At 50.3% G+C, this 26923-nt stretch overlaps 1 protein-coding gene across 2 annotated transcripts in view; it reads right to left on the bottom strand.

The window, feature by feature from the left end:
* Window positions 1-26923, bottom strand: part of LOC127047633 (dedicator of cytokinesis protein 2-like) — a 408420-nt gene that overhangs the window by 221206 nt on the left and 160291 nt on the right. For both annotated transcript variants that reach the window (XM_050946070.1, XM_050946071.1), the window contains exons 25-27: window positions 21917-22023; window positions 10694-10821; window positions 8705-8770 (exon numbers count right to left, since the gene is read on the bottom strand). In XM_050946070.1, the coding sequence (XP_050802027.1) occupies window positions 8705-8770; window positions 10694-10821; window positions 21917-22023 (301 nt within the window). The remainder of the gene's footprint in view (window positions 1-8704; window positions 8771-10693; window positions 10822-21916; window positions 22024-26923) is intronic.

Here is a 26923-nt window from a genome sequence, read left to right as displayed (position 1 = left end):
CCGAAGCTCAGATACTCGTCTCACCGAAGTAATAGCGATGAGGAAGGCTGTCTTCCAGGAAAGGTAGAGCAGCGAGCAGGTAGCCAGTGGTTCAAAAGGAGCACCCATAAGCTTGGCTAGCACCAGGTTTAGATCTCAGGTAGGGGTCGGGTGTCTAACTTGAGGATACAAACGTTCCAATCCTTTGAGGAACCTTGAAACTATAGAGTGAGAGAAGAGTGATCAGTCATTTTCCCCTGGATGGAAGGCGAAAATGGCTGCCAGATGCACCTTTATGGAAGAGACCGCTAGGCCCTGCTCTTTTAGGGACCAGAGGTAGTCCAGGACAGTGGGAACGGACACCTGTCTGGGGTCTAAGTTACACTGAGCGCACCAACAGGACAAAACGATTCCACTTGGCGAGATATGTCATCCTAGTGGAAGGCTTCCTACTGCCCAAGAGCACCTGCTGGACCGAGGCAGAGCAACGCAACTCAGACTGGCTCAACCACGCAGCAACCATGCTGTGAGATGAAGGGACTGCAGGTCCGGACGGTGAAGGCTGGCGAAGTCCTGTGTTATGAGGTCAGGCCACAGTGGCAGGGGAATCGGGTCTGCCACTGAGAGGTCGAACAACATGGTGTACCAGTGCTGCCTCAGCCACACTGGAGCAATCAGGATCAGGTGGGCACTGTCCTTGCGGAGCTTGAGTAGGACTCTGTGGACGAGTGGAAACGGTGGGAAGGCATAAAGTAGGTGCCTGTTCCACGGGATCAGGAATGCATCTGAGAGGGAGCCCGGGGAGCATCCCTGGAAGGAGTAGAACACCTGGCATTTCCTGTTCTCTTGGGAGGCAAAGAGGTCTATGTGGGGAAAGCCCCACTTCCGGAAAACAGAATGGATAACGTCCGGACGAATTGACCACTCGTGAGACAGGAAGGATCTGCTGAGGCAATTCGCCAGAGTGTTCTGGACTTCTGGGAGAAAAGACGCTACCAATTCGATTGAGTGGGCTATGCAAAAGTTCCAAAGATGGACGGCTTCTTGACAAAGGAGGGAGGAGCGTGATCCGCCCTGCTTGTTTATGTAAAACATGGCTGTTATGTTGTCCGTGAACACTGATACACAACGGCCTTAGAGATGGTCTCGAAACACTTGGCATGCTAGCCGGACTGCTCTCAGCTCCCTCACGTTGATGTGTAAGGCCAGTTCTTGGGGCGACCAGAGGCCTTGAGTGCGAAGGCTCCCGAGGTGCGCACCCCAACCCAGAGATGATGCGTCCGTGGTTAGGGCCATCGAGGGTTGTGGTGGATGAAATGGCATCCCTGTACAGACTAGAGTGGGGTCTAGCCCCCAGGTTAGGGAGCCCAGAACCTTTCTGGGGATAGTGAGCACCGAGTCCAGGCTGTCTCTGCGTGGTTGGTATATTGAAGCAAGCCAGGATTGGAAGGGATGGAGGCATAGCCTGGCGTGCTTGGTCACGAAGGTGAAGGAGGCCATGTGACCTACTAGGCTGAGTCAGGTGCGCACCGACGTTGTCGGGAAGGTTTGAAGATTTTGGATTATTGAAGCCATAGCCTGAAAACGTGACTGCTGGAGGCAGGCTCTGGCCAGATTGGAGTCCAGAACCGCTCCAATGAAGTCTATTCTCTGCGTGGGTGGGAGAGTAGACTTTTCTATGTTGATCTTGATGCCTAGGCTCTCAAAGAGGTCTCTGATGATGCGCAGGTGCTGTGATACTTACCACTGGGAAGTCCTTTGAATGAGCCAATTGTCGAGATACGGGTAGACGTGCACTTGACAATGCCGGAGGGAGGCGGCGACTACAGCCATGCATTTTGTGAAGACACGCAGAGCTGTAGAAAGGCCAAAAGGAAGTACAGTGAACTGAAAGTGTTGGTGGTTGACCACAAAATGGAGGTACTGTCTGTGTGGTGGATAAATTGCGATGTGGAAATACACGTCCTTCATATCGAGGGTGGCATACCAGTCTCCCGGATCCACGGACGGGATAATGGTCCCCAGGGATACCATGCGGAACTTCAGCTTTATCATGAATTTGTTGAGTTCTCGCAGGTCTAGGATTGGTCGTAGACCTCCCTTTGCCTTGGGGATTAAGAAGTAGCGGGAATAAAACCCCTTGCCTCTCATGTCCTTTGGCACCTCCTCTATGGCTCCCATGGCTAGGAGCGACTGGACCTCTTGTAAGAGGAATTGCTTGTGAGAGGGGTCCCTGAAGAGGGACGGGTAGGGAGGGTGGGAAGGCGGGGTTGAAGCAAACTGGAGATGATATCCCCCTTCCACCGTGCACAGGACCCAACGATCTGAAGTTAGCTGGGACTAGGCAGGGAGGAATTGGGAGAGGTGGTTGAAAAAGGGAGGAGAAGGATCTGGTATGGTAACTGGTGGGCCGTCCTTGGGCGTCCCATCAAAAGTTCTGCTTGGGCCCCGCTGGTGGTTTAGGGTATGAAGTTATTGATATAAACTGGGACCATATAGAACATGGTTTGCAACCAAGGTCCTGTAGTGGCACCAAATCTTATGTAAAGGAGGTCATATAAGATGTCTAGGACCAGGTTATGGGTTACTGGTTATGATTATGCTGTCTGTATGTCTGTATCATATTGTAGTTGAAGTTATGAGTATTGGCTGTATACTGTTTGTATTTCAAATTGGTGCTGTAGTTCTGGGAAAAATCCCAGACGAGTTGGTGTTAGCTGTGCCTAGCCTGCTTGATGGCCCATTAAAGACCATCAGCTACACAATTGACCCATTGAGAGGAGGCAGATACACCTTGTAACTCACCAGGGTGTGCAGGAACTGGCCATGTGACTGCAAACTCCATTTTGCTGTAATTTTCCACAGTAAGAACAAAGAAGTGTTCTTACACCTAGAAGAGTCTATATAAGGCTGATGCCTCATCTCCATCTTGTCTTCAATCCTGCTTCTTACCTCTGGAGGGACTTTGCTACAAGCTGAAGCTCTACACAAGGGACTGATGACCCATCACAATTAGGGATGTACTCCAGAGACTTGATTTGAACCTGCAGTTTACTCCACCACTGCTACAAGCCCCCTGCCACACCTTCTGGTAACGTCCTGACGCGGCCTAGGCTGGGCATAAGGACGGTGTAGCTGGGGCTGGAAGGTCCTGCGCTGGGTCACTGGCGTGTGCATTCCCAGCGAGTGCATTATAACCCAATTGTCCTTCAGACTTTGCAACCTGGGGTCAGTCTTGTCTGAGAAAAGGCCCTGGCCTTCAAAGGGTAAATCCTGAATAGTTTGTTGCAATTCGGGGGAAGGCCTGATACTTGGAGCCAGGAGTTATGCCTCATCGTCACTCCTGACGCCAGAGTTCTGGCTGCAGAGTCCGCTGCATCCAGAGAGGCCTGAAGGGAGGTTCTCGCTACCTTTTTACCCTCCTCAAGTAGGACCGTGAATTCTTGATGGGACTCCTGGGGAAGAAGCTCCGTAAACGTCCCCAAGGACACCCAAGTGTTAAAGTTATACCTGCTTAGGAGGGCTTGTTGGTTTGCCACCCTATGTTGGAGACCCCCGGCCGAGTATATTTTGCGGCCTAGGAGGTCCATATGCCTAACCTCCTTTGACTTAGGAGCCGGGGCTTGTTGGCCATGATGCTCCCGTTCGTTCACCGATTGGACAACTAGAGAGCAAGGAGGTGGGTGAGTGTAGAGATATTCATACCCATATGAGGGGACAATATATTTTCTCTCTACTCCCCTTGCTGTAGGTGGAATTGAAGCTGGGGATTGCCAAATGGTGTCCGCATTAGCTTGTATGGTGCGGATGAACGAAAGGGCGACTCTAGTGGGTGCATCAGCCGATAGGATGTCCATGACCGGGTCCTCTATTTCAGGGACCTCCTCCATCTGCAAGTTCATATTCTGAGCCACTCGCCTCAAAAGGTCCTGATGGGCCCTGAGGTAAATTGGTGGAGGGCCTGAGGAGGATGTCCCTGCCACCGCCTCATCAGGCGAGCAGGAGGAGGAGAGGCCCGGGACCAAAGGGTTCTGTGGTGGCTCCTGTACTTGAGGGCCGTCATCTGCATCCGGTGGAACCTCGGTGACTGCAGATGGAATTGGAGTCTCATCCGTGCCCATGCGCGGGGGTGGGGGGTGGCTTACTGTCGCCTCTGGTACCCGGTGTTCTGACGGGGCCAATCGTTGAGCCACTGACGGTGCACCTTGGCTTTGGTGGTATGCCCACGGTGTCCAGAAGGACCAGTGATGAGGCCCTTGCTTGTGGCTCTGGGAATATATGGCTGGGGACATCAGAGTCACGTTCCTGTTGATAGGATGCGCTACCAGCCTGTGATGACACCGATGTGTGTCTGGAAGGCCACGGCAGCGCCGATAGGCCCTGAGAGGGCGCCACTGTTCTCGACGCTCGGGCACGGGGCGGTGCCGGGGAGCGGTACCGGGAGCTATAACGGCACTGTGAGCGAGACCGGGACCTGCCAGGAGGTCGACCGACATCTCGAGACCCTTCGTCTGGAGCAACTGTGGGATACACAGTGCCGAGATCAGTGCTGTGAGCTGGATGAGTACCAGGAGTATCTGTCCGGCGAACGAAATGTCGAACAGTGTCGCGAGTGCGACCAATACTGCGATGGATAGCGGTGCTGGGACTGCGAGCGGTGCCGGGAGTGGGAACGGTGCGATCGAGAGCGTCTGCGAGACTGGGATCTTGAACAAAGTCTCTCTGGTGGACCAACGGAAGGAGGCTTTACCATGGCCAGCTTGCCGATGGATTGTATGACCCGCACCGGCAGTTGAGGCCGTGTTGACTCCGTCATTGCGCTGAGCTACCTTGCCATGGAGAAGGTCTCCAGCGTAGAAGGGAGGGCAAGCTCAACCACAGCAGGAGCCAGGGAGTTGTCAGGCACTGGACTCGACGGCCCTTGTGGGACCGGAATCGACAGTGCTGAGCTTGGCGGAGGCGCCATCTGTGGTGCCACAGTCGACGGTGCCACGGCAGATGACGGTGCTGGACGAACCATCTTGGAAGAGCGCTCCTTCCATGGAGCAGAAGTTGAAATACTATGTTGCTTCCCAGGTCTCGGGGACAGGGAGCGGTGCCGAGCAGATGTTGGTACCAGTAAGGGTCGGTGCCGGGACTCTTTCTCAGTACCGGAGCAGTCCGGAGCTGAAGGGGCGCTCCTTACCGAAGAAGTCTGTTGGGCGCTCAGTACCGACGCTGCAGGACTAAGTGCCGACTCCATGAGGAGCTGTTTCAATCGAAAGTCCCGCTCCTTCTTCGTCCTTGGTTTAAACGACTTGCAGATGCGGCACTTATCGGCAAGGTGGGATTCCCCTAGGCACTTGACGCAGGAGTTGTGAGGATCCCCTATTGGCATCGGCTTTTGGCACGCTGAGCACGGTTTGAATCCCGGTGCCTTGGGCATGGGCCCGCACCGAGGTGGAGGAAAGGGGCTAATCCCCGATCCCTCCTTAAACTATGTACACTAACTATAAAGACAACAACTAATACTAACTATAACTACAAGAACTTGAACTATACACACAGTAACAGCAAAGAACTACGAGTAGCTAGGGATGTGGAGATCAGCAAAGCCGCGCTCCACTGTTCCAACGACCATCACAGGCAGTAAGAAGGAACTGAAGGGCCATTGGGTCGGCAGGGGTATATATCCAGGGCCATAACGGCGACCCACCGAGTGTTGCTAAGGTAAAAATCTTCTGAAAAGCGTGCACGCGGCGAGCGCACACCTAATTGGAATCAATATGAGCAAGCACTCGAAGAAGAACTTTGAAGATACTAATCTCCCACCTTCCTGAGAAGCTTCCTGGGATGTTGCTTTGACACTGCAGGGTCATGGGATGATGTCACCTGGTATGAAGTAACGCCTTGGACACTCTTGGTATTTTTCCACTGGAAACAAAGGATTCCTGCCTTATGTAAATCCTACTTAAGGACGGGAAGTGAGTCAATCAGGGCTCTTCTCCATTGCCTTCCTGGCCAAGAAGGAAGACTGTTGAAAGCACCTGAAGAAATAAAAGAACTAAGCTGGGAAAGGCAAGGGCTGAGTCCACGCTGAGACAGGGGTCCAGCCTGTGAAGAGAAATAACTGGAACTCTGAGCTGCAGAAACTCTGTAACCTGCCTAAAACAACATTTAGGGTAAGAAAATTCTATCTGTAACCTGTTTCTTTAGTGAATTAAACTTAGGCTGCGTGTTTTGTTTTATTTGCTGAGTAATCTGCTCTGTTCTGTTTGCTATCCCTTATAATCACTTAAAATTTACCTTTTGTAGTAATAAACGTATTTCCTGTTTATTTCAAAACCCACTTTGTGCAATTCATGTCAGGGAGTGGGGATGGAAACTGTGCATATCTCCCTCCACACTGAGGGAGGGCAATTTTTATGAGCTTGTGCTGTGCAGCACTCTCTACACAGTGCAAGACACTATTATTTTGGGTTTACATCCCAAACGAGGTATGCACATGAGTGCTGGGCTGAGTCCTCCCACAGAGAACTGTTCACAGGCTCTGTGTGATTCTACAGCTGGGTGTGTCTCTAACAGTGTGTGTGTTGGAATGGGGCTTGAGAGCCTTTCACAGCAGCACAGAGTAAGGGAAACCTAGGCCCGTTGGATAGGTGGGCTCAGTGGGACCCTAGCACATCTGGTGGCACTGAGAAAGCGGGGTCCAACCTGTCACAAGATCTACCAATGACTATTAGCCAAGATGGTTAGGGACAGAATTTCATGCTCTGGGTGTCAGTAAACCTCCTAATGCCAGAAGCTGGGACTGGACGGATGAATCACTCGACAGGGGATGAATCACTCAAAATTGCCCTGTTCTGTTCATTCCCTCTGAGGTATTTGGCACAGGCCATTGTCAGAGACCAGATACTGGGCTAGATGGACCTTTGGTCTGACCCAGTGTGGCCACTCTTAAGGTTCTCTACGGAGAAATGGATGACACAAGCCTGCAAGGCCCTGAACATTGGCTAATTGGTCAGGTCAATGGGGCAACACTAATGTGAGGAGTGGGATAGTTTCCACGGAGAGAAATAAGCTGGTATTCCTGTTAAACTAAGATGGAACAAATACTGGAGGTGCTCTCAGAACTCAAAGATAGCCAAAAGAAGTTAAAACAGGATCTGGAAATTTCTCAGAAGGATTTAAAGAAACTTATGGAGGTTTCCCAGAAAGGACAGAATGATGACTTGTGGTCAGAGATAAAATTTCTGTTGGGACTGCAGCTATCAAGTGTCTGGGCAGATTTGGGGTAACTGTACTTCCATCACTAGACTGAAATGTCATGTGGTACCAAGGATATGTCAACACTATTATCTTGATCAACCACACTTGTAACGTTATCAATAAAAGATATCAAGTTAGTCTGAGAGGCTCTATCTTCCATAAACCCACATTGATTGGCATTAACTGCATTACCCTTCTTTAATTCTTCATGATTCAAGTTCCGTATCAACTGCTCCATTGTCTTGGCCAGAAATGATGTCAGGCTGACAGACCTGTAATTAGCCAGGTCATCACATTTACCCCTTTAAAAACTGGCACAACATTAGCTTTCTTCCAGTCTTCTGGAATTTCCCCAGTGCTCCAAGACTTATTGAAAATCAACATTAATGGTCCTGCAAGCTCCTCAGACAACTCTTAAATCTCTTGGATGCAAGTTAACTGGACCTGCTGATTTTAAAGATGTCTAACTGTAGTAGCTTCCGTTTAACATCCACTAATGATGGGAAGAATATTATCTGCACCATATGATAAGGCTGTGACAGACTGACAATATCTATAATATACCTAACAAACCTTGTGGAATTAAGATGAACTTTAATTCAATGAAGTGTAACATGAATGAATTAGGGTTAACACCTTTGCAGTTCATTGTATTACAAATGCAAACATTCACACCGTGCTGTGAAATTGTATGGAACCTCTTTACTAGAATGACAAGATTAATACAATTTCTGGAAGTTCAAAGGTCTTTCTGGAACAATAGGTATGAAATGAATTTCTTTAGGAAATACCTTGAGGTGAGGGGAATGCAAATTCTCCCCCTTTGAAGCCAATCTTTTGAAGATATGCTGTGAGGAAAGAGACCCTTTGTATACTAACTACTTGCTTCTGGAAACTCCAGTTCAAAGAGCCCTGAAGTGTATAAAAAGGAAACTGAACATGTTATGACTGTGCTTGTTTCAAGCTGAAGATCTGATGAACTTGTAACCACAAGGTGTTGCTAGGGTGGGGTATTAAAAGTCTGCACCTGAGCAACTTTCCTAACTTCTGATTATTATTCATTAACAACTAAAACCCCATCTTGTGCTTTATCTGTTAGGACACTGATCCGTGAGCAAATTAAAGACGTATTATTCTTCACACAAGACTTCAAGAAATCCAATAAGTTTAGAAAATGAAGGTCTGATAGCCCTGGCCAAACCCAGTCATAGTGCACATCTGAACTTCTCAGTCATACAGTTCTGCTGATGCACCACACATCCAGTCCCAAGCCCCCAGACCCACTATTACAGTCCCAGTCTCCCCACCCCATCGCTCAGCAGGAGCCCCATCTCCACCACTTCTCAAACTCAAAGTGATAGTAAATGTAAGGATGGGGGCTGAAGTGAGAAGCAGGTGGGCTTCTCCCAGGTGCTCCGGCTGCCCCTACTCTTCCTTTCTCCACCTGTATTTCAAAACTTCCCAGAGGAATGCTCACCAGCTCAGAGTCCTCACTGTGCTGTCTCTCTTCTCCACTCTGATGTGTCAGCCACTCTTCTGCTCTCTGGAACCAACAATATCAAACAGAATTCATCTTTACAATCAAGCTAAGAGTCATTATCATTGGCTCATTTCACCATAAGACCTACGGGCAGGGCTGTGCTTCCTTTGTATACCTTTCCCTCTCTGGGACACGTTTCCAAATGCAGCATGGAACCTGCTGCCTTTCCGAGAGGAAAGCTGTCTTACTCCTAGGAATGTTGGTACAACTCTCTGCTTCAGGCTGGAAGGAGGTGGGTAAGACCCTCACACAGGATTTTGGCATGGCTGAGGTGATGGGCTGCTATGTTAAAAGGGACATTATACTCAGGCCTCTTCTGCCAGTCCCACTGAGTAGCCAGTGCTGGCATCCTTCAGAAGGTGGATGTCTCAACCAGCTCCACTCTGCTCATCTCTGCGTCTGCCAGGGGAATACTTGTATTAGAGAAAGTTGGGGCTCAGAATGTCCAGGCCTTATCCCCTCACTTCACCTTATAAAGGAGCTCCTTGAGCAAAGGGTTGTATCATGTACCCTGAAGTGATGTATTATAGAAGCCTCAGAAAGTTGCAATTGAAGGGGCAGGAACTGGAGGGTTCAGAGGATATGGTCCTGTTGGTCTAATTAGAGCTGCTTTTGGCTAATTTTCAAAGGTAAATGGGTCAGAAGCAAGTTTGATGGATGAGGGGCACTCCTGGTGCTGGTGGGTGGCAGCTCGTGAACACTGGGCTGTCTGTGTAGCTAACAACAGTGGTGCTGACTTGGCAGGGCTCAGATATCGCAGTGCCTAGTGTGAGAGGCAGCTCTCTGGGCCAAGGCCAAAAAGGACAAAAACTGAGTGTGGTCCTTAAAGACAGCAGCTCCAACTGAGCCTCACAGGGGAGCCAGTCTGGAGCTCATTCTTTCTCAGAGGAGACTGAGTGCTGTTCCTGACTCTGCCACAGCCTCCATGTGACACCTCGGGCAAGCCACTTCATCTCTCTGGGCCAAGTGCTAATAGCCCTTTGTTCCTCTCCACCTTTGTCTGTCATTTCTATTTAGACTGTCAGCTCTCCATGTCACAGACTCTCTCCTGTTATGTGTCTATACAGTAGCCAGCCAATGGGTGACCTCAGCTGGAGCTTTGAGACACTACAAACAAATAAAAACAAATGTAATAATTCCATTTGTTTTGTCCTGTAACTCACATGGGTTGGGCAGCTTCCCCTAGGTCTAGTACACAGGGAGAAGGGTCAGCCCATGAGGAGGGACAGAGTATTGACAAAGTTTGAAAGAGGCTTCCCACCAGGGCTCCATGACGCTTTGGACCTTCTATTTCCATAGGGTCTCCCCACCTCAGGGTCAGGGCCAAGGGCTTGCAGGTGTGGTCAGGAATTATTGGGCTTCCCTAGGGCTTGCAGGTAACTACGGTATTAGGAACCCATCACTGCAGTGGGGGCCGTGGCTTGGCCCATCAAATCAAGATGGTTTGACTCAGATATCATTGCTGTGGTTTCATCTCTGAGAGCTTTAGCAGCTCCATCTTGTTTATTTGGGAAAGTGTCTGGGACACTGGTTCTCCACTTGTGAGGTAACTCCCTTCTCTTCATGTATCAGTATATTTATGCCTGCATCTGTAACTTTCACTCCATGCATCTGAAGAAGTGAGGCTTTTTTACCCACGAAAGCTTATGCCCAAATAAATCTGTTAGTCTTTAAGGTGTCACTGGACTCCTTGTTGTTTTTGCCTGGGACAGTTGGCTAGTTACACAACAGCTCAGCAACCCCTGCTATGCCCCCTGTTTCCCCCTAGGTCTGTAGAGGGAGGGGGAATGCCAGCCTGAGCCCCAGTGTTTGTCCCCACAAAGGAGCTTTGTATTCAACCTAGCTCAAACCCATTTAACTTTGTGAGTCCAACACCACAGCTGGACAGGGCTGACAGCCGGTGCCTTAGGGTAATGGGGGGTTTACCTTCTGGGCTTTGTACAGCACCTCCAGGATATTGCTGAGCAGCTCAATGCAAGCCTCCTCCTCCTCTCCCTTCGCAATCAGCTCCTGGAGGATGGGGATTGTAGTATGCAGCAGCATCTCTCGACACTCTGCACAGACAGAGATATTAGTTGTGGGGTGGGAAGGGAGCAAACACAGACACCTCACCGTCCTGGGGAGGGAGTGGGTCAGAGACAGGCAGACGTTCAGGCTCAGGTTGGAGCCCAGGCTCTGTGACCCTTCCCCCTTGTGGGTCCCAGAGCCTGAGTCCAAAGGTCTCCACCGCAATTAAACAGCCCCACAGCCCAAGTCAGCTGCCATGGGCCAGCTGTGAGTGTTTAATTGCACTGTACACATGGAGAATTCACCACATCCCTAGGGGAGCTGTTCCAGTGTTAATTCCCCTCAGTGTTAAAAATGTGCCTCTTATTTCTATACTGAATTTGTCTGGTTTCAGCTTCCAGCTACTGGACCTTGCTTTGCCTTCATCTGCTAGATTGGAAATCTTCTGCTCATCTATGTACTCACAGGCCCTGACCAAGTCACCTCCTGTGCTACTCTTGTCTTGGATAAAGTAAACAGCCTGAGCTACTTCAGTCTCTGATTCAGAAGTGAGACTGCAGATCATTCTCATCGCTCTTTTCTGAACCCTTTTCAGTTCGTCAGTGTCATCTCTTTTAAAGTGTGGACACCAGAACTGGACACACCATCCCAGAAATGGTCTCTCTCCTGCAAGTCAGTGGTCTGACTGAGCAGTCTCCTGCCATCTACTGAAGAACTGGAGGAAAAGATCTAATGAGCAGACACACCTGCTTTGCCAGGGTGATCAGCTTTGGCTGTGTTGTGTTAGCATTCACTTAAACCTTGGAGGCGGGGTAATGAAATGTTATCCTTATTGTATGAGTAAAGCGGGGCAGAAAAACGGTTACTCACCTTCTCGTACCTGTTGTTCTTCGAGATGTGTCGCTCATTTCCATTCCAATAGGGGCGTGCGCTGTGCGCACAGTCGTCGGAAGGTGTTTCCCCTAGTGGTACCTGTCAGGTTGGCTGTGGAGCCACTTGGAGTGGCACCCTCATGGCGCTAAACATATGCCATTGCTGACCCGGCCTCTCCTCAGTTCCTTCTTCCTAGCTGCTCCGACAGCGGGGAAGACGGACGGGTTTGGAATGGACATGAGCAACAAATCTCAAAGAATAACAGTTACAAGAAGGTGAGTAACCATTTTTCTTCTTCGAGTGCTTGTTCATATCAGTTTCAGTTAGGTCCCAAACCCTACCTAGGCGATGGGGTCAGAGTTATGGAATCGCTGACTGGAGCACCACTCTGCCGAATGCTGCATCATCTCTGACATGCTGGATGATAGCATAATGAGAGGAACGTGTGGACTGAGGACCACATTGCTGCCCTGAAGATCTCCTGTATTGAAAACTGGGCCAGGAACAGTGCCGAAGATGCCTGCGCCCTTGTGGAGTGTGCAATAAGGGCCGGGGATGGAACCTTGGCCAGCTCAGAGCACATCCTGGTGCAGGACATGATCCATGATGAGATCCTCTGAGATGAAACCAGGAGCCCTTTCATCCTGTCCACAATCACCACAAACAGCTGGTTCAACTTCCTGCACGGCTTCGTGTGCTTGATGGAAAAGGCCAGCGTTCGCAAAACACCCAGAGAGTGGAGCCTCTGTTCTCAGACATTAGCATGAGGCTTAGGGAAGAAGATAGGCAGAAAAATGTCCTGGTTGGTGTTAAAATGTGACACCACCTTGGGAAAGAAGGCCAGGTGGAACTATCCAGATATATGTTGGGAAAATAACACCGCAGGGCACAGACTATCCAATAAGTTCCTGGACTGCATTGCAGACAACTTTTTATTTCAGAAGGTTAAAAAAGCTACTGGTGGGGAAGCTGTTCTAGACTTGATTTTAACAAATAGGGAGGAACTCGTTAAGAATTTGAAAGTAGAAGGAAGCTTGGGTGAAAGTGATCATGAAATGATAGAGTTTACAATTCTAAGGAAGGGTAGAAAGGAGTACAGCAAAATAGAGACAATGGATTTCAGGAAGGCGGATTTTGGTAAGCTCAGAGAGCTGATAGGTAAGGTCCCATGGGAATCAAGACTGAGGGGAAAAACAACTGAGGAGAGTTGGCAGTTTTTCAAAGGGACACTATTAAGGGCCCAAAAGCAAGCTATTCTGATGGGTAGGAAAGATAAAAAATGTGGCAAAAGACCACCTTGGCTTAACCACGAGATCTTGCATGACCTTTTTATTTTGTAGGAGTCATATAAAAAATGGAAACTAGGTCAGATTACAAAGGATGAATATAGGCAAATAACAGGAATGCAGGGGCAAGATTAGAAAGGCAAAGGCACAAAATGAGCTCAAACTAGCTATGGGAATAAAGGGAAACAGGAAGACTTTTTATCAATACATTAGAAGCAAGAGGAAGACCAAGGACAGGATAGGCCCATTGCTCAGTGAGGAGGGAGAAACAGTAACAGGAAACTTGAAAATGGCAGAGATGCTTAATGACTTCTTTGTTTCGGTCTTCACTGAGAAGTCTGAAGGAATGTCTAACAAAGTGAATGCTTATGGGAAGGGGGTAGGTTTAGAAGATAAAATAAAAAAAAGAGCAAGTTAAAAATCACTTAGAAAAGTTAGATGCCTGCAAGTTACCAGGACCTGATGAAATGCATCCTAGAATACTCAAGGAGTTAATAGAGGAGGTATCTGAGCCTCTAGCTATTATCTTTGGAAAGTCATGGGAGACGGGAGAGATTCCAGAAGACTGGAAAAGGGCAAATATAGTGCCCATCTATAAAAAGGGAAATAAAAACAACCCAGGAAACTACAGACCAGTTAGTTTAACTTCTGTGCCAGGGAAGATAATGGAGCAAGTAATTAAAGAAATCCTCTGCAAACACTTGGAAGGTGGTAAGGTGATAGAGAATAGCCAGCATGAATTTTTAAAGAACAAATCGTGTCAAACCAGTCTGATAGCTTTCTTTGATAGGATAACGAGTCTTGTGGATAAGGGAGAAGCGGTGGATGTGGTATACCTAGACTTTAGTAAGGCATTTGATATGGTCTCGCATGATATCCTTATCGATAAACTAGGCAAATACAATTTAGATGGGGCTACTATAAGGTGGGTGCATAACTGGCTGGATAACCGTACTCAGAGAGTAGTTATTAATGGCTCCCAATCCTGCTGGAAAGGTCTAACAAGTGGAGTTCTGCAGGGGTCTGTTTTGGGACCGGCTCTGTTCAATATCTTCATCACAGACTTAGATGTTGGCATAGAAAGTACACTTATTAAGTTTGCAGACGATACCAAACTGGGAGGGATTGCAACTGCTTTGGAGGACAGGGTCAAAATTCAAAATGATCTGGACAAATTGGAGAAATGATCTGAGGTAAACCAGATGAAGTTCAATAAAGACAAATGCAAAGTGCTCCACTTAGGAAGGAACAATCAGTTTCACACATACAGAATGGGAAGAGACTGCCTAGGAAGGAGTATGGCAGAAAGAGATCTAGGGGTCATAGTGGACCACAAGCTAAATATGAGTCAACAGTGTGATACCGTTGCAAAAAAAGCAAACGTGATTCTGGGATGCATTAACAGGTGTGTTGTAAACAAGACACAAGAAGTCATTCTTCCGCTCTACTCTGCGCTGGTTAGGCCTCAGCTGGAGTATTGTGTTCAGTTCTGGGCACCGCATTTCAAGAAAGATGTGGAGAAATTGGAGAGGGTCCAGAGAAGAGCAACAAGAATGATGAAAGATCTTGAGAACATGACCTATGAAGGAAGGCTGAAAGAATTGGGTTTATTTAGTTTGGAAAAGAGAAGACTGAGAGGGGATATGATAGCAGTTTTCAGGTATCTAAAAGGGTGTCATCAGGAGGAGAGAGAAAACTTGTTCACCTTAGCCTCTAATGATAGAACAAGAAGCAATGGGCTTAAACTGCAGCAAGGGAGATTTAGGTTGGACATTAGGAAAAAGTTCCTAACTGTCAGGGTAGTTAAACACTGGAATAGATTGCCTAGGAAAGTTGTGGAATCTCCATCTCTGGAGATATTTAAGAGTAGGTTAGATAAATGTCTATTAGGGATGGTCTAGACAGAATTTGGTCCTGCCATGAAGGAAGGGGACTGGACTCGATGACCTCTTGAGGTCCCTTCCAGTCCTAGAGTCTATGAGTCTGAGGTGTACCTTGTCCTTATGTAGGGGGAATCAGAAGTGAAAGTCTTTAATTCCGACATCCTCCTTGCTGAGGTAATGGCGACCAGAAAGGCAACCTTATGACAAGTAGAGAAGGGATCAAGTCATCAGTGGTTCGAAAGGGGGCCCTGTTAGCCTGGAGAGGACCAGGTTAAGGTCCCATACAGGGAGCAGTAGTCTAATATGTCGGTGTAACTGCTCCAGGCCCTTGTGGAAACGGGCAACCATAGGGTTGATGAAGATTGAACATCCGGCTGCTCCTGGGTGGAAGGCCAAAATGGCTGCAAGGTGCACCTTGATGGACAATGCTGCGAGACATCCTTTAGCAGTAGGATCCGGAGCTGCCACGGCCAGGGAGAGGCAACTCTCTCCCAGCCCCAGGCTGCTGCGGCGAGAGGGGGTTGGGGGGGGAAGTCTTCTCCTCCTGCTGCAGCCCGCACCAGAGACCCCTCATCCCCAGCCCCACACCAGAGCCTGAGCCCTCACCCCCCAGCCCTCTGACCCTGGCCCTGAGCCCCCTTCCACACCCCAACCCCCCCCTTATCCCTGGCCCCACCCCAGAGCCCAGCTCTGAGCCCCCTTCCACACTCCAAACCCCTCAGCAAATGGGGGGATCAGGTTTGCCAGAGTCTTAATGTTGTTCTGAATTGTTTTTATCAGGGGCAGAGCTACTCTTGATGGCCCCTCTGGTGCCAAGATGTCCACCATAGGCCATAGTAAATGACCCTAGTATGACAGTGGATCATTTAAAAGATACCCCATTTGTCCATGTCACCAAACAACCAAATAATTGGTACAATCCACAGTGTCTGCTTCGGCGACATCATTGACTGGCATAAAGTGTTGTGGGTCAAAATAATGGTGGCTTCTGTGCTGAGATAATTGCTCAGTGTTTTCCTTTATTACTGCTATTGGTCTTTCACTTTAATGAGTCTTTGGGACAGTGACAAGTCTTAATGTTGTTCTGAATTGTTTTTATCGGGGCAGAGCTACTCTGGATGGCCCCTCTGGTGCCAAGATGTCCACCATAGGGCCCTCAGGTTCCACTACTTCCTCTGCCTGCAACCCCATGTTGCGTGTGATCCTCCACAGTAGGTTCTGGTGAGCTCCGTGGTCTATCGGGGGCGGACCCCAGGTAGATGCACCTGCCACCGCCTTGTCTGGGGATGAGGATGATGAGGGCAGAGGCAGCACGGTCCTCCTGACCCTCTAGCTCTCTGACCTCCTCCTGGTCAGTGCTAGGGGCCTCTATGCCGACTGTTGTCCCGGTGGTGGAGGCCTAGCTCGGCGGTGGGCACTGTGCCGACACTGTTGCAGCAGTGGCCTGAATGGCCAGTGGGCCTTGTGTCAACGTCATCTCGGAGGTGGTCTGGACAGCCGGTGTGCCTTGTGCCACAGTCATCTTGGCAGTGATGGCCTGGACAGCTGATGGGCCTTGTGCCAATGTGATCTTGGATCCCCGTGGCATGGGTTGGTCCTTAGGCAGCAGGGGTGCTCAGGTCTCAGAGGCCACTGACTGGGAGCCCCTGGACAAGGACCCCTGAGTCTGGTGATAAGTCCAGGGGGTCCAAAAGGGCCACTGTGCAAGTGGCTGCGATTGGGGGTGCCAGGGTACCACTCCTGCCTCACTTCGGTGCCTGTCAGAACTGTGCCGGCTGTGACGGGAGTAAAAGGAGTCCCCATCAGAGTCTGATGAGACTGATCTCGACCTGATGACCACGGTGGCACTGATGGGTAGTGTGCCGGGGACCGGTGCTGAGCGTCAGGTGCTGAATTGGCAGTGTGAGAGACCAGTGCCACTCTGTTGGTGTCGCTCCACTCTTGGTGTCGGGGAAGGAGACTGTTGCCCCACTGGTGTCGGGGAAGCCTGCCGGGAACCCAGTGCTGGTGAGCAGTGCCTTGATGAAGGTGATTGGGAGCAGTGCTGTGGGAAGCAGTGCCAAACTGGAGAAGGCGACCACCGCATCATGGCCACCTTGCCTCTAGACGGTGCTGGTTGTTGCGGCACCAGAGGCTTGTCTCTGACTGCCAGGGGTTGAGGTGTCGGCGTGGTAATCAGATCCCTGAAAGCTTCGAAAGTGACCAGGGTGGAGGGCAGCTCTAACTCCTCTACTTGGCACTGCCTGTCTGGAGAGTCACTGGATGCCGGACTCGATGGTCTCCTCAGGGGAACTGAAGTCAATGGTGCCGACTCCTGTGCTCTGGGCACTGAGTGCTCCTGCGTAGGATGCACTGTTGTTGCACCTGCCAGCACTGCTGTCTTTGGCACAGGGGAATGACCCCTATCAGTCTTCCTGTGCCACTTATGTGGCATTGGGGAGTGGGAGCAGTGCTGGGTTGTCTCTGCAGCCTGCGGTGCTGGGGAGCACCACTGCCGAGGGTCTCTTAGACCAGAGTCCTTCCTTGGCACCATGTCGCATATGGAGGGCAAGGCACTCTGCATGGACGCGCTCAGTGCCGGGTCCCGATGGTCTGCGGCAGTTTGGAGGCGAAGAGTGGACTCTATCAAGAGGAGTTTTAGACAGAAATCATGCTCTTTCTTTGTCCTGGGGTGAAAAGCTCTGCAGATTTTGCACCTCTCCGTCTGATGCGCCTCTCCCAGACACTTCAGGCATGAGTCGTGGGGATCACCTGTTGGCATAGGGTTGCTGCAGGTTCTGCAGGGCTTAAATGCTTGGGACCGAGGCATGCCCCAGAACCCAAGAGAGGGGTCAGGGACTGGGGAAAACCCCACTCCCAAAACTTATCTATCCACTATATACAACTATAACTAATTACATGTGAACTGGAAACTACAGCTACAAACTAGACGATACGCCAAGGGAAGCACTTGCTATTTTGCAAGCGACCGCAGTTCCAACAGCTGTCACCGGCAGTGAGAAGGAACTGAGGAGGGGCTCGCTCGGCAGAGACATATATTCAGCCCCATGAAGGTGCCACTCCAGGGGGCTCCACAGCCAACCCGATGGGAGCTGCTAAGGGAAAAAGTTTCCAACCACTGTGCACGCGGCACGCACACACCTGATTGGAATCTATATGAGCAATCACTCGAAGAAGAGTTATACTTAATATGCCCTGATTGAGTGGTCCCTGTGAGTAGAACCTGGCCTGCTAAGTGTGAGGTAGTGAGCCAGGGCTGCCCGGGGGGAGGGGCAAGTGGGGCAATTTGCCCCAGGCCCCGGGCCCCGCAGGGGCCCCCACGGGAGTTTTTTGGGGGCCCCGGAGCAAGGTCCTTCACTCGCTCCAGGGGCCCCGGAAAACTCTCGCGGGGCCCAGGCCCCCAGAGCTTCTTCCACTCTGGGTCTTCGGCGGCAATTCAGCAGCAGGGGGTCCTTTCGCTCCGGGACCCGCCGCCGAAGTGCCCTGAAGCCCCGCGGTGGGGAGTCCTTCTGCCCCGGTACCCGCTGCTGAAGTGCCGGGACCTCGGCGGCAATTTGGCGGCAGGGGGCCCCTGCCACAGGTCTTCGGGGCACTTTGGCGGCGGGTCCCGAAGCGGAAGGACCCCCCGCCGCCGAATTACCGCTGAAGCAGGGGCCCCCTGCTGCCGAAGACCCCAGGCCCCCTGAATCCTCTGGGCGGCCCTGTAGTGAGCCACTGCCAAGTGAAAGCTGGATGGGCGGGAGACAGGTCAGGTGCTCTAGATACCACTTGACCTTTCCTCTTCATTGTCTAAGGACAGAGCTGACTCGACTCCCTGTAGAGTCTGTGCCTCTCCTCAGTGCAATCACTGAGTGGGCGGTCTAATGCAGAGCAGGCAGCAGCACTGGGATGCTGCACTACCCAGGGCAATCACTCCTGCTGAAATCAGTAAGAACTGGGCGAGGTGGCAGAGCCGCAGAGCAAGGCCTTGCAGCTAAATGCAGCACACGTAGAGATGCAGCAGCAAAGGCCCTCCCCTACCCAGCAGATCCTAGAGCTGTGGTTACTAAGAGCTGGGCTGCATGGCTGTGATGCTGTCGGACTGGACTGGACTAGACAAAGGACACAGCAGAGCAGTGGTAGAGGCAGCAGCAATGAGAAGCAGCAGCAAGTGGCAGAGGCCTCAGTAGCCCACCCCCAGGACCTGAAGGTGAATGCACCTAGATGAACCCCGTGGACTCTGGGACTCAAACAACATGTGAATAGGATACAGTGGAAGGAATGGGGGAGTGGCATATAAAACGGACATTCATCCATTGGACTTTCAAGGTGGGAAACTGAGGCAAAAAGACTACTGCCCAATAGAGCGCAAGATGGGTGTTCGCGTACTTTTGAGTCATTGTTGCTGTTTTCCCAAATAAATGCTGTGTTCCCTCTCACCTTACCACAGTTTTGCTTTTATGTTGTACACAGACTCAGTGCTTGTGCGTGGGGAAGGACTGCCTCTAAGAGGTGCCCTGGAGAGGCTGTTAGTTTCCCCAGATTTCTGGATGAGGGCTCAAGCTGGTTTTGTTTCATAATTTTAAGAGGCATCCCTAGATATTGAACCCCTTTGTGCTGACACCACTTGGGAGAAGGTTACATTGATGCCGTGTAGTGTGTAATACCACCGCTCTACTTCTACCTGATATGCCTTGCCATGCATGTCCAAGGATCCCGTCTGCTCTGTCAACTAACTGAACATGAGCTCTCAGTGCAATACAGTGGCTATCTACCACGAGTCCGGAAAGCTTTCCTGAGTCACTGTTTTCCAAATACAACCCTCCATCCTCTACACGATGTGGTCACTAGTGGCACTAGATGATCAGAAAGGAGTGATCCCAAAGCACTCGTGCTGCTTGGAACATTGCCAAGTGGAGAAGAGGGAAATCACAGACATCTCAGGGCCTTCCAGCAGGGCACATACCAACCTTACCCTGAATTTTCTGTAATACTTTTATGAAGCTTATGTGTGCCTCAGTTTCCCTCTGTACCTTAGACTCATAGAAGATTGGGGTTGGAAGAGACCTCAGGAGGTCATCTAGTCCAACCCCCTGCTCAAAGCAGGACCAACCCCAACTAAAGTATCCCAGCCAGGGCTTTGTCAAGCCAGGCCTTAAAAACCTCAAGGAAGGAGATTCCACCACCTCCCTAGGTAACCAATTCCAGTGCTTCACCACCTTCCTAGTGAAATAGTTTTTCCTAATATCCAACCTAGACCTCCCCCTCTACCTTGCATTGGTACCAGGAGTTAAAAACAGTTCACACTGCACCTGGAGCAGTGCAGGAGACATGATGGCATCTAACTGTCTGGGTGGAATGACAGGGTTGTTGAAGAACTGTTTGAAACTGACCCAGCTCAACAGGGACTCCAGAGAGACAATGAGACCACCCACAACAACTGAACAATTGACATCTGGCAGCAGGAAGCCCCAGAAAGCGTACCATGTATGATGTTATGAGTATAATATAATATCTCGTTGAAAGATGACAGGGCCAGAAAGAGTTAATTAACTCACCTCACCGACTGACCTGACCCACGGGGGTGGGGGTGGGGGTGGGGGGGGGACCTTAAGGACTGGTTAGAAAGATATGTAAATGAATAGAGCTTTGAAATGCAAGTCTGCATTGTTAGAGGTAGAAGGGTAGATGTTTGCTCAGGTCTTGGGATGCCAGCAAACAAGTCTTGTCTATTGCTATAGTTTTAATTCAAAGATCAAAAAAGAAATATTAGCATTTAAGATGATACTTGAGTAAAATAGTATTATTGTCTATGTGTCTCTTTAAAGGTTGTGGTAAGCTGTATCTGAACTGTTTAATGGATAAATTACTCTGTGCTAATTGCCAGGATGTTTGGGGGAAGGAGTTAAGCCTATTGCTTTCTCAGGCCAAAAGGCTGCTGAAAATGTATAAGAAGCCTGGGACACGATCCATCTTCATCTCAGATCTGCTTTGGGTTTCAAGAGGGGGAAACCTTAAGCCACAAGGATTGAGATCCCCAGTCATTGACTGGAGCCACCCTGAATATGGACATTGGATTATAACCTCTGGACTATTTCTAAAAGGACTTTTGGCAACTACAAGCTCACCTCTACTACGTATCTGAACCTCAAGAATTGAATTCAAGTCTGTATGTGTATTAATCTTTTAACCAACACTCTCTCTCTTTTCTTTTCTAATAAATGTTAGCTTAGTTAATAACAATTGGCTATAGCGTGTATTTTGGGTAAGATCTAAGTTATAATTGGACCTGGGTATGTGGCTGATCCTTTGGGATTGGAAGAACCTTTTCTTTTATATGATGAAGTAAGATTTTCAGGAATCATCATCATATCTGACAGGTGTGTCTGGACGGAGGCCTGAGGCTGGACACTTTAAGGGAACTGCATGGTTTGGACTTCTAAGTGACCAGTGAGGTACTATAAAAGCTGTTTTGTGCTGGCTTGGTAAATCTAAGTATTGGAATAACCACCAGCGTTTGGGGTTTGTCTGCTCCGTTTTGATTGCAGTTCACCCTGATTGAGTGACCTCAGCTGGCTCCCACGGGCAGCACCGTCACACCATGTGAACTAAGCTAAGAGCAAAGGGGAGAAGGTGTCAAGGTAGCTGGAATAACGACTGCCCTTTGGAATAACGACTGCTACTTTCACTCGGAATTAAGGACAAAGAGAGGGAGATCAGGCATGAAATGGGGTCCATAGCAGCTTGGCTATGGAAACACAGAAACCCTCCTTTCTGTGTTCTGACCTAAGGACTTTCAGATTCCATCGGCCAGGTGACTAATACGTTGTTACCTTGTTTTGGAAAGGCTGCCTGGTGATACTGGAAAGACTCAGAGCATTGCGCCCTGAAGGGGCACGAGACAAGCCTCCCATAGGAGTCTGGCTTGGCTGCTGGGAGAGAGGGATTGCAGGTATCCAAAGGCCCAGTCTTGGAGACCACGGGCCTGCCCTGTGAATTGTGTGGGTTCTGGAGGCCTGGCACACTAACAGGGTCGCTGCCAACGGACTGTTTACATGCTGGGCATAGATGAGGCCCTGTGGATCTGTGATGGGGGGTTCCCCTTGATGTCCCCCACTTACCATAGGACTGGAAGATCTTGCTGTTGACTATGTCCGTCAGGGACTGCAGCTTCTGCTTGAGCAGGCGCAGAGGGGGCAGGTTCCCAATGAAATCCCGCAGCAAGCACCTAAAGCCCAGACGCAAGGGGACTCGGTTAGGTGATAATATGTAAAATCTCCAGAATAGGGGTGGGATAGGGAAAATCCCAGGGATCTTCAAGCTACAATATCCTTCTCCTGCTGGGTGTATACTCCAGCCCCTCACTGAGCCACTTTCCTGCTCTGGCTACTTGCTGCACCAGCAGCTGTCTCTGTTTTGAGGAAGAATTCAAAATGGATGCCAGGTCATTTATTGACTACACTTCTTCCTACAGGTGGGATTGGGCAAATTAGGGGGAAGGGCTGCTAGGAGTGTATAGATCTGAGCCTGATAGCTGACTGGCAGGTTGGATCAGGGAAGCAATGGGGTATGTAGGCTTTGGGAGGATGGCAGACATTTTGGGCATGTTGGTCACACCTCTAGAGATAAGGTTGCAAGTCAGTTTCCCACATAAAAGCCCCCCTTCAGTGTTTGTATGCTTGTACGTTTCTGAACTGGTCACTCCTCCCATCTCTTACGAGGGGCCGTTTTTTAAGACAGGTAATGTCAATACCTTCTTTGTGCCTTAAACTGAACCTAGTCCATTATAAAAGAAAACTGACAGAGTCAAGAAATCACAGAAAGACATTCTCTGTTGTGGCTTTTCTTGTTAAATGTGGAGCTTAAAATTATGTCTTTGGCTGTTATTAAATGTTGTACCAAAAAATGCCACCTGCTGAAGAGAATGTTACTGTAGAACAGGGGTCGGCAGCCTTTCAGAAGTGCTGTGCCGAGTCTTCATTTATTCACTCTCATTTAAGGTTTTGCGTGCCAGTCATACATTTTAATGTTTTTAGAAGGTCTCTTTCTATAGGTCTAGAATACATAACTAAACTATTGTTGTATATAAAGTAAACAAATTTTAAAAAATGTTTAAGAAGCTTCATTTAAAATTAAATTAAAACGCAGAGCCCTCCGGACTGGTGGCCAGGACCCCAGCAGTGTGAGTGTCACTGAAAATCAGCTTGCATGCCGTCTTTGGCACACATGCCATAGGTTGCCTACCCCTGCTGTAGAACATCCCAGACTGCCACCCGCGGAAGAGAACGTTACTGTAGACTCTAGAACTACTTCCTGACTTTCTGGAAAAGACGGTTACTCACCTTTGTAACTGTTGTTCTTCGAGATGTGTTGCTCATATCCATTCCAATTAGGTGTGCACGCACTGCATGCACGTTCATCGGAAGATTTTTACCCTAGCAACACCCGGTGGGTCGGCAGGGCGCCCCCTGGTGTGGCACCACTATAGCACTGGATATATACACCTGCCGACCCGACCGCTCCTCAGTTCCTTCTTGCCGGCTACTCCGACAGTGGGGAAGGAGGGCGGGTTTTGGAACGGATATGAGCAACACATCTCGAAGAACAACAGTTACAAAGGTGAGTAACCGTCTTTTCTTCTTCGAATGCTTGCTCATATCCATTCCAATTAGATGAATCCCAAGCCTTACCTAGGCGGTGGGGTCGGAGTGAGAAACTGCAGAATGGAAGACTGCTAAGCCGAAGGCTGCATCATCTCTGGATTGTTGGACCAGGGCATAATGGGAGGTAAAGGTGTGTACCGAAGACCATGTAGCTGCTCGGCACATCTCTTGAATAGGTACTCGAGCTAAGAGGGCGGATGATGAGGCCTGAGCCCTGGTCGAATGTGCAGTAATACGACCCGGAGAGGCGTGAGCTAGATCGTAGCATGCCCAAATGCACGCTGTTATCCAGGACAAAATCCTCTGGGTAGAGACGGCCTGGCCTTTCATCCGGTCCGCCACTGCAACAAAAAGTTGGGGAGTTTTGCGGAAGGGCCTCGTACGGTCAATATAGAAGGCGAGCGCCCTACGGACATCAAGCAAATGTAACTTCTGCTCCGTACGTGATGCATGCGGTTTGGGGAAGAAGACCGGGAGGAATATGTCCTGGTTGAGATGAAAGGCCGAGACTACTTTAGGGAGGAATGCTGGATGTGGGCGTAGCTGGACCTTGTCCTTGTGGAACACCGTGTATGGTGGGTCCACTATCAGAGCCCAAAGCTCAGAGACTCTCCTAGCCGATGTAATGGCTACCAGGAAGGCAGTCTTCCATGACAAATATAAGAGCGAGCAGGTTGCCAATGGCTCGAACGAGGGGGATGTAAGTTTCATTAGAACTAAATTGAGGTCCCAGGAAGGGGCGGGGCGTTGCACAAGAGGAAATAGATGCTCCAGGCCTTTGAGGAACCTCAAAACCATAGGGTGGGAGAAGACGGAGTAAACGCCTTCACCAGGGTGGAAAGTAGAGATAGCTGCTAAGTGTACTCGCAAGGATGAGATTGCGAGGCCCTATTGTTTGAGATGCCAGAGGTAATCCAAAATAGTGGGGATGGAAACCTCCGTAGGCGCAACATCCCGCGTGAGACACCAGCAAGAGAATCGTTTCCACTTGGCTAAGTAAGTAGACCGGGTAGAGGGTTTCCTGCTACCCAGGAGTATCTCTTGTACTGGGGCAGAGCAGCGTAATTCCGATCAGGTTAACCATGCAGGAGCCACGCCGTCAAGTGGAGGGATTGCAGGTCTGGGTGGAGAAGCCTGCCGTGGTCCTGCATTATCAGGTCTTGATGGAGGGGCAGGGGGATCGGGTCGGCTATCGAGTGGTCCAATAACGTGGTGTACCAGTGTTGCCGGGGTCACGCAGGGGCTATCAAAATCAGTCGAGCCCTGTCCCTGCGAAGCTTTACGAGAACCCTGTGCACCATTGGGAAGGGTGGAAAGGCATAAAGCAGGTGGTTCACCCAAGAGATTAGGGAGACGTCCAATATTGAGCCCGGGGCAAGACCCTGGAAGGAGCAGAACCTCTGTCACTTCTTGTTGTTGCAGGAAGCGAACAGGTCTATGTGGGGAAAGCCCCACTTCTGGAAGATGGAGTGAACAATGTCTGGGCGAAGCGACCACTCGTGGGCGAGAAAGGATCTGCTGAGATGGTCTGCCAGAGTATTCCGGACTCCTGGGAGGAAGGACGCTACAAGGTCTATAGAGTGGGTTACACAAAATTCCCACAGTTGGATCGCCTCCTGACAAAGGGGGGAGGATCGAGTCCCGCCCTGCTTGTTGATGTAGTGCATTGCTGTTGTGTTGTCCGTAAGCACTAGAACACAACGGCCCTGTAGATGTTGTTGGAACGTCTGGCAGGCGAGGTGGACTGCTCTCAGATCCCGGACGTTTATGTGCAAGGACAGCTCTTGAGCTGACCAGAGGCCTTGCATGCAGCGATGGCCTAGGTGTGCCCCCCAGCCAAGAGACGAGGTGTCTGTTGTTAGGGACACTGAGGGTTGTCTCGGTTGGAACGGCATCCCTGCGCACTCCAGGGAAGGTGTTAGCCACCAGTTGAGGGAGCCTAAGATGGTTTGAGGAACGGTGACGATCATGTCTATGGAGTCCCTGCCTGTGCAGTAAATTGAGGCAAGCCAGGCTTGGAGGGGACGCAGGCATAGTTTGGCATGCTTGGTTACAAAAGTGCACGCAGCCATGTGACCGAGAAGGCTGAGGCAGGTACGGGCCGAGGTCGTGGGGAAAGTTTGAAGGCTTTCTATGGCCGAGACTAGCATCCGAAACCGGGGTAACGGAAGGGAGGCTGTTGCGAGCTTGGAGTCTAGAATGGCCCCAATGAATTCTATTCTTTGAGTGCGCACCAGAGTGGACTTCTCTAGATTGATCATGAGGCCCAACCGCTCGATAGGCTCATGATGGCGGCCATATCCCTGGTGACTTGGGCCTCGGATGTCCCGCGAACCAGTCAGTCGTCTAGGTAAGGAAAGACGCTTATGCGCCGACGGCAGAGAAAGGCAGCCGCTACCGCCATGCACTTTGTAAACACGCGCGGGGCAGTGGAGAGGTCAAACGGAAGGACCGCAAATTGAAAATGCTGGTGGTGCACCGTAAACCGTAGGTACCGTCTGTGCGGAGGGTAAATTGAGATGTGAAAGTATGCATCCTTCATGTCGAGAGCAGCGTACCAGTCTCCGGGATCCAAGGATGGGATGATGGTCCCCAATGACACCATGCGGAACTTCAACTTCTTGAGTTGAGACCGCGCAGGTCTAGGATGGGACGGAGACCTCCTTTTGCCTTAGGAATTAGGAAATATCGAGAGTAAAATCCCTTGCCCTTGAACTCCTCCAGCACCTCCTCTATAGCTCCAATTGACAGGAGCGTGCGAACCTCCTGCCAGAGGAATTGCTCGTGAGAGGGGTCCCTGAAGAGGGACGGGGAGGGCGGGTGGGAAGGAGGGGGCGAAACAAATTGAAGGCGGTATCCAAATTCCACCGTGTGTACGACCCAACGGTCTGAGGTTAATTGGGCCCACGGAGGGAGGAAGGAGGAAAGGCGGTTGGAGAACTGAAGAGGATCCTGGGAAAGGACTGGTGCTTTGCTGTCGGGCGCACCTTCAAAAGTCGATTTTGGTCCCGCTGATGGTTTGGCGGGAGCGTTATTCTGGCCCCCTTGGGAACCCAATTGTCTCCTGAGGTTCCCACGACCATGCCTCCTGTTAAAGTCTTGTCATGGCCTGAGCGGGGGATAGGGGCGCTGAGGCTGGGTACGGAAGGACCGTCTTTGGGTTTGCAGGGTATGCATCCCGAGGGAACGCATTATGACTCGATTGTCTTTGAGACTCTGGAGTCTAGGGTCCGTTTTCTGAGAGAAAAGGCCCTGTCCCTCAAACGGAAGGTCCTGAATAGTGTGTTGCAGTTCGGGAGGTAGACCCGAGACCTGCAACCACGATATTCTCCTCATTGTAATGCCCGAGGCCACGGTTCTGGCTGCCGAATCAGCAGCGTCAAGCGAGGCCTGCAGGGAAGTCCATGCCACTTTCTTCCCCTCCTCCAGAAGGGCTTGGAATTCTGGGCGGGAGTCCTGTGGGAC

The sequence above is a fragment of the Gopherus flavomarginatus genome, chromosome 3 (genome assembly GCF_025201925.1).
Source record: "Gopherus flavomarginatus isolate rGopFla2 chromosome 3, rGopFla2.mat.asm, whole genome shotgun sequence".
NCBI classification, from domain to species: Eukaryota; Metazoa; Chordata; order Testudines; family Testudinidae; genus Gopherus; species Gopherus flavomarginatus.
The sequence above is the reverse complement of the archived record's forward strand: the minus strand, read 5'-3'. Positions and strand labels throughout refer to the sequence as shown.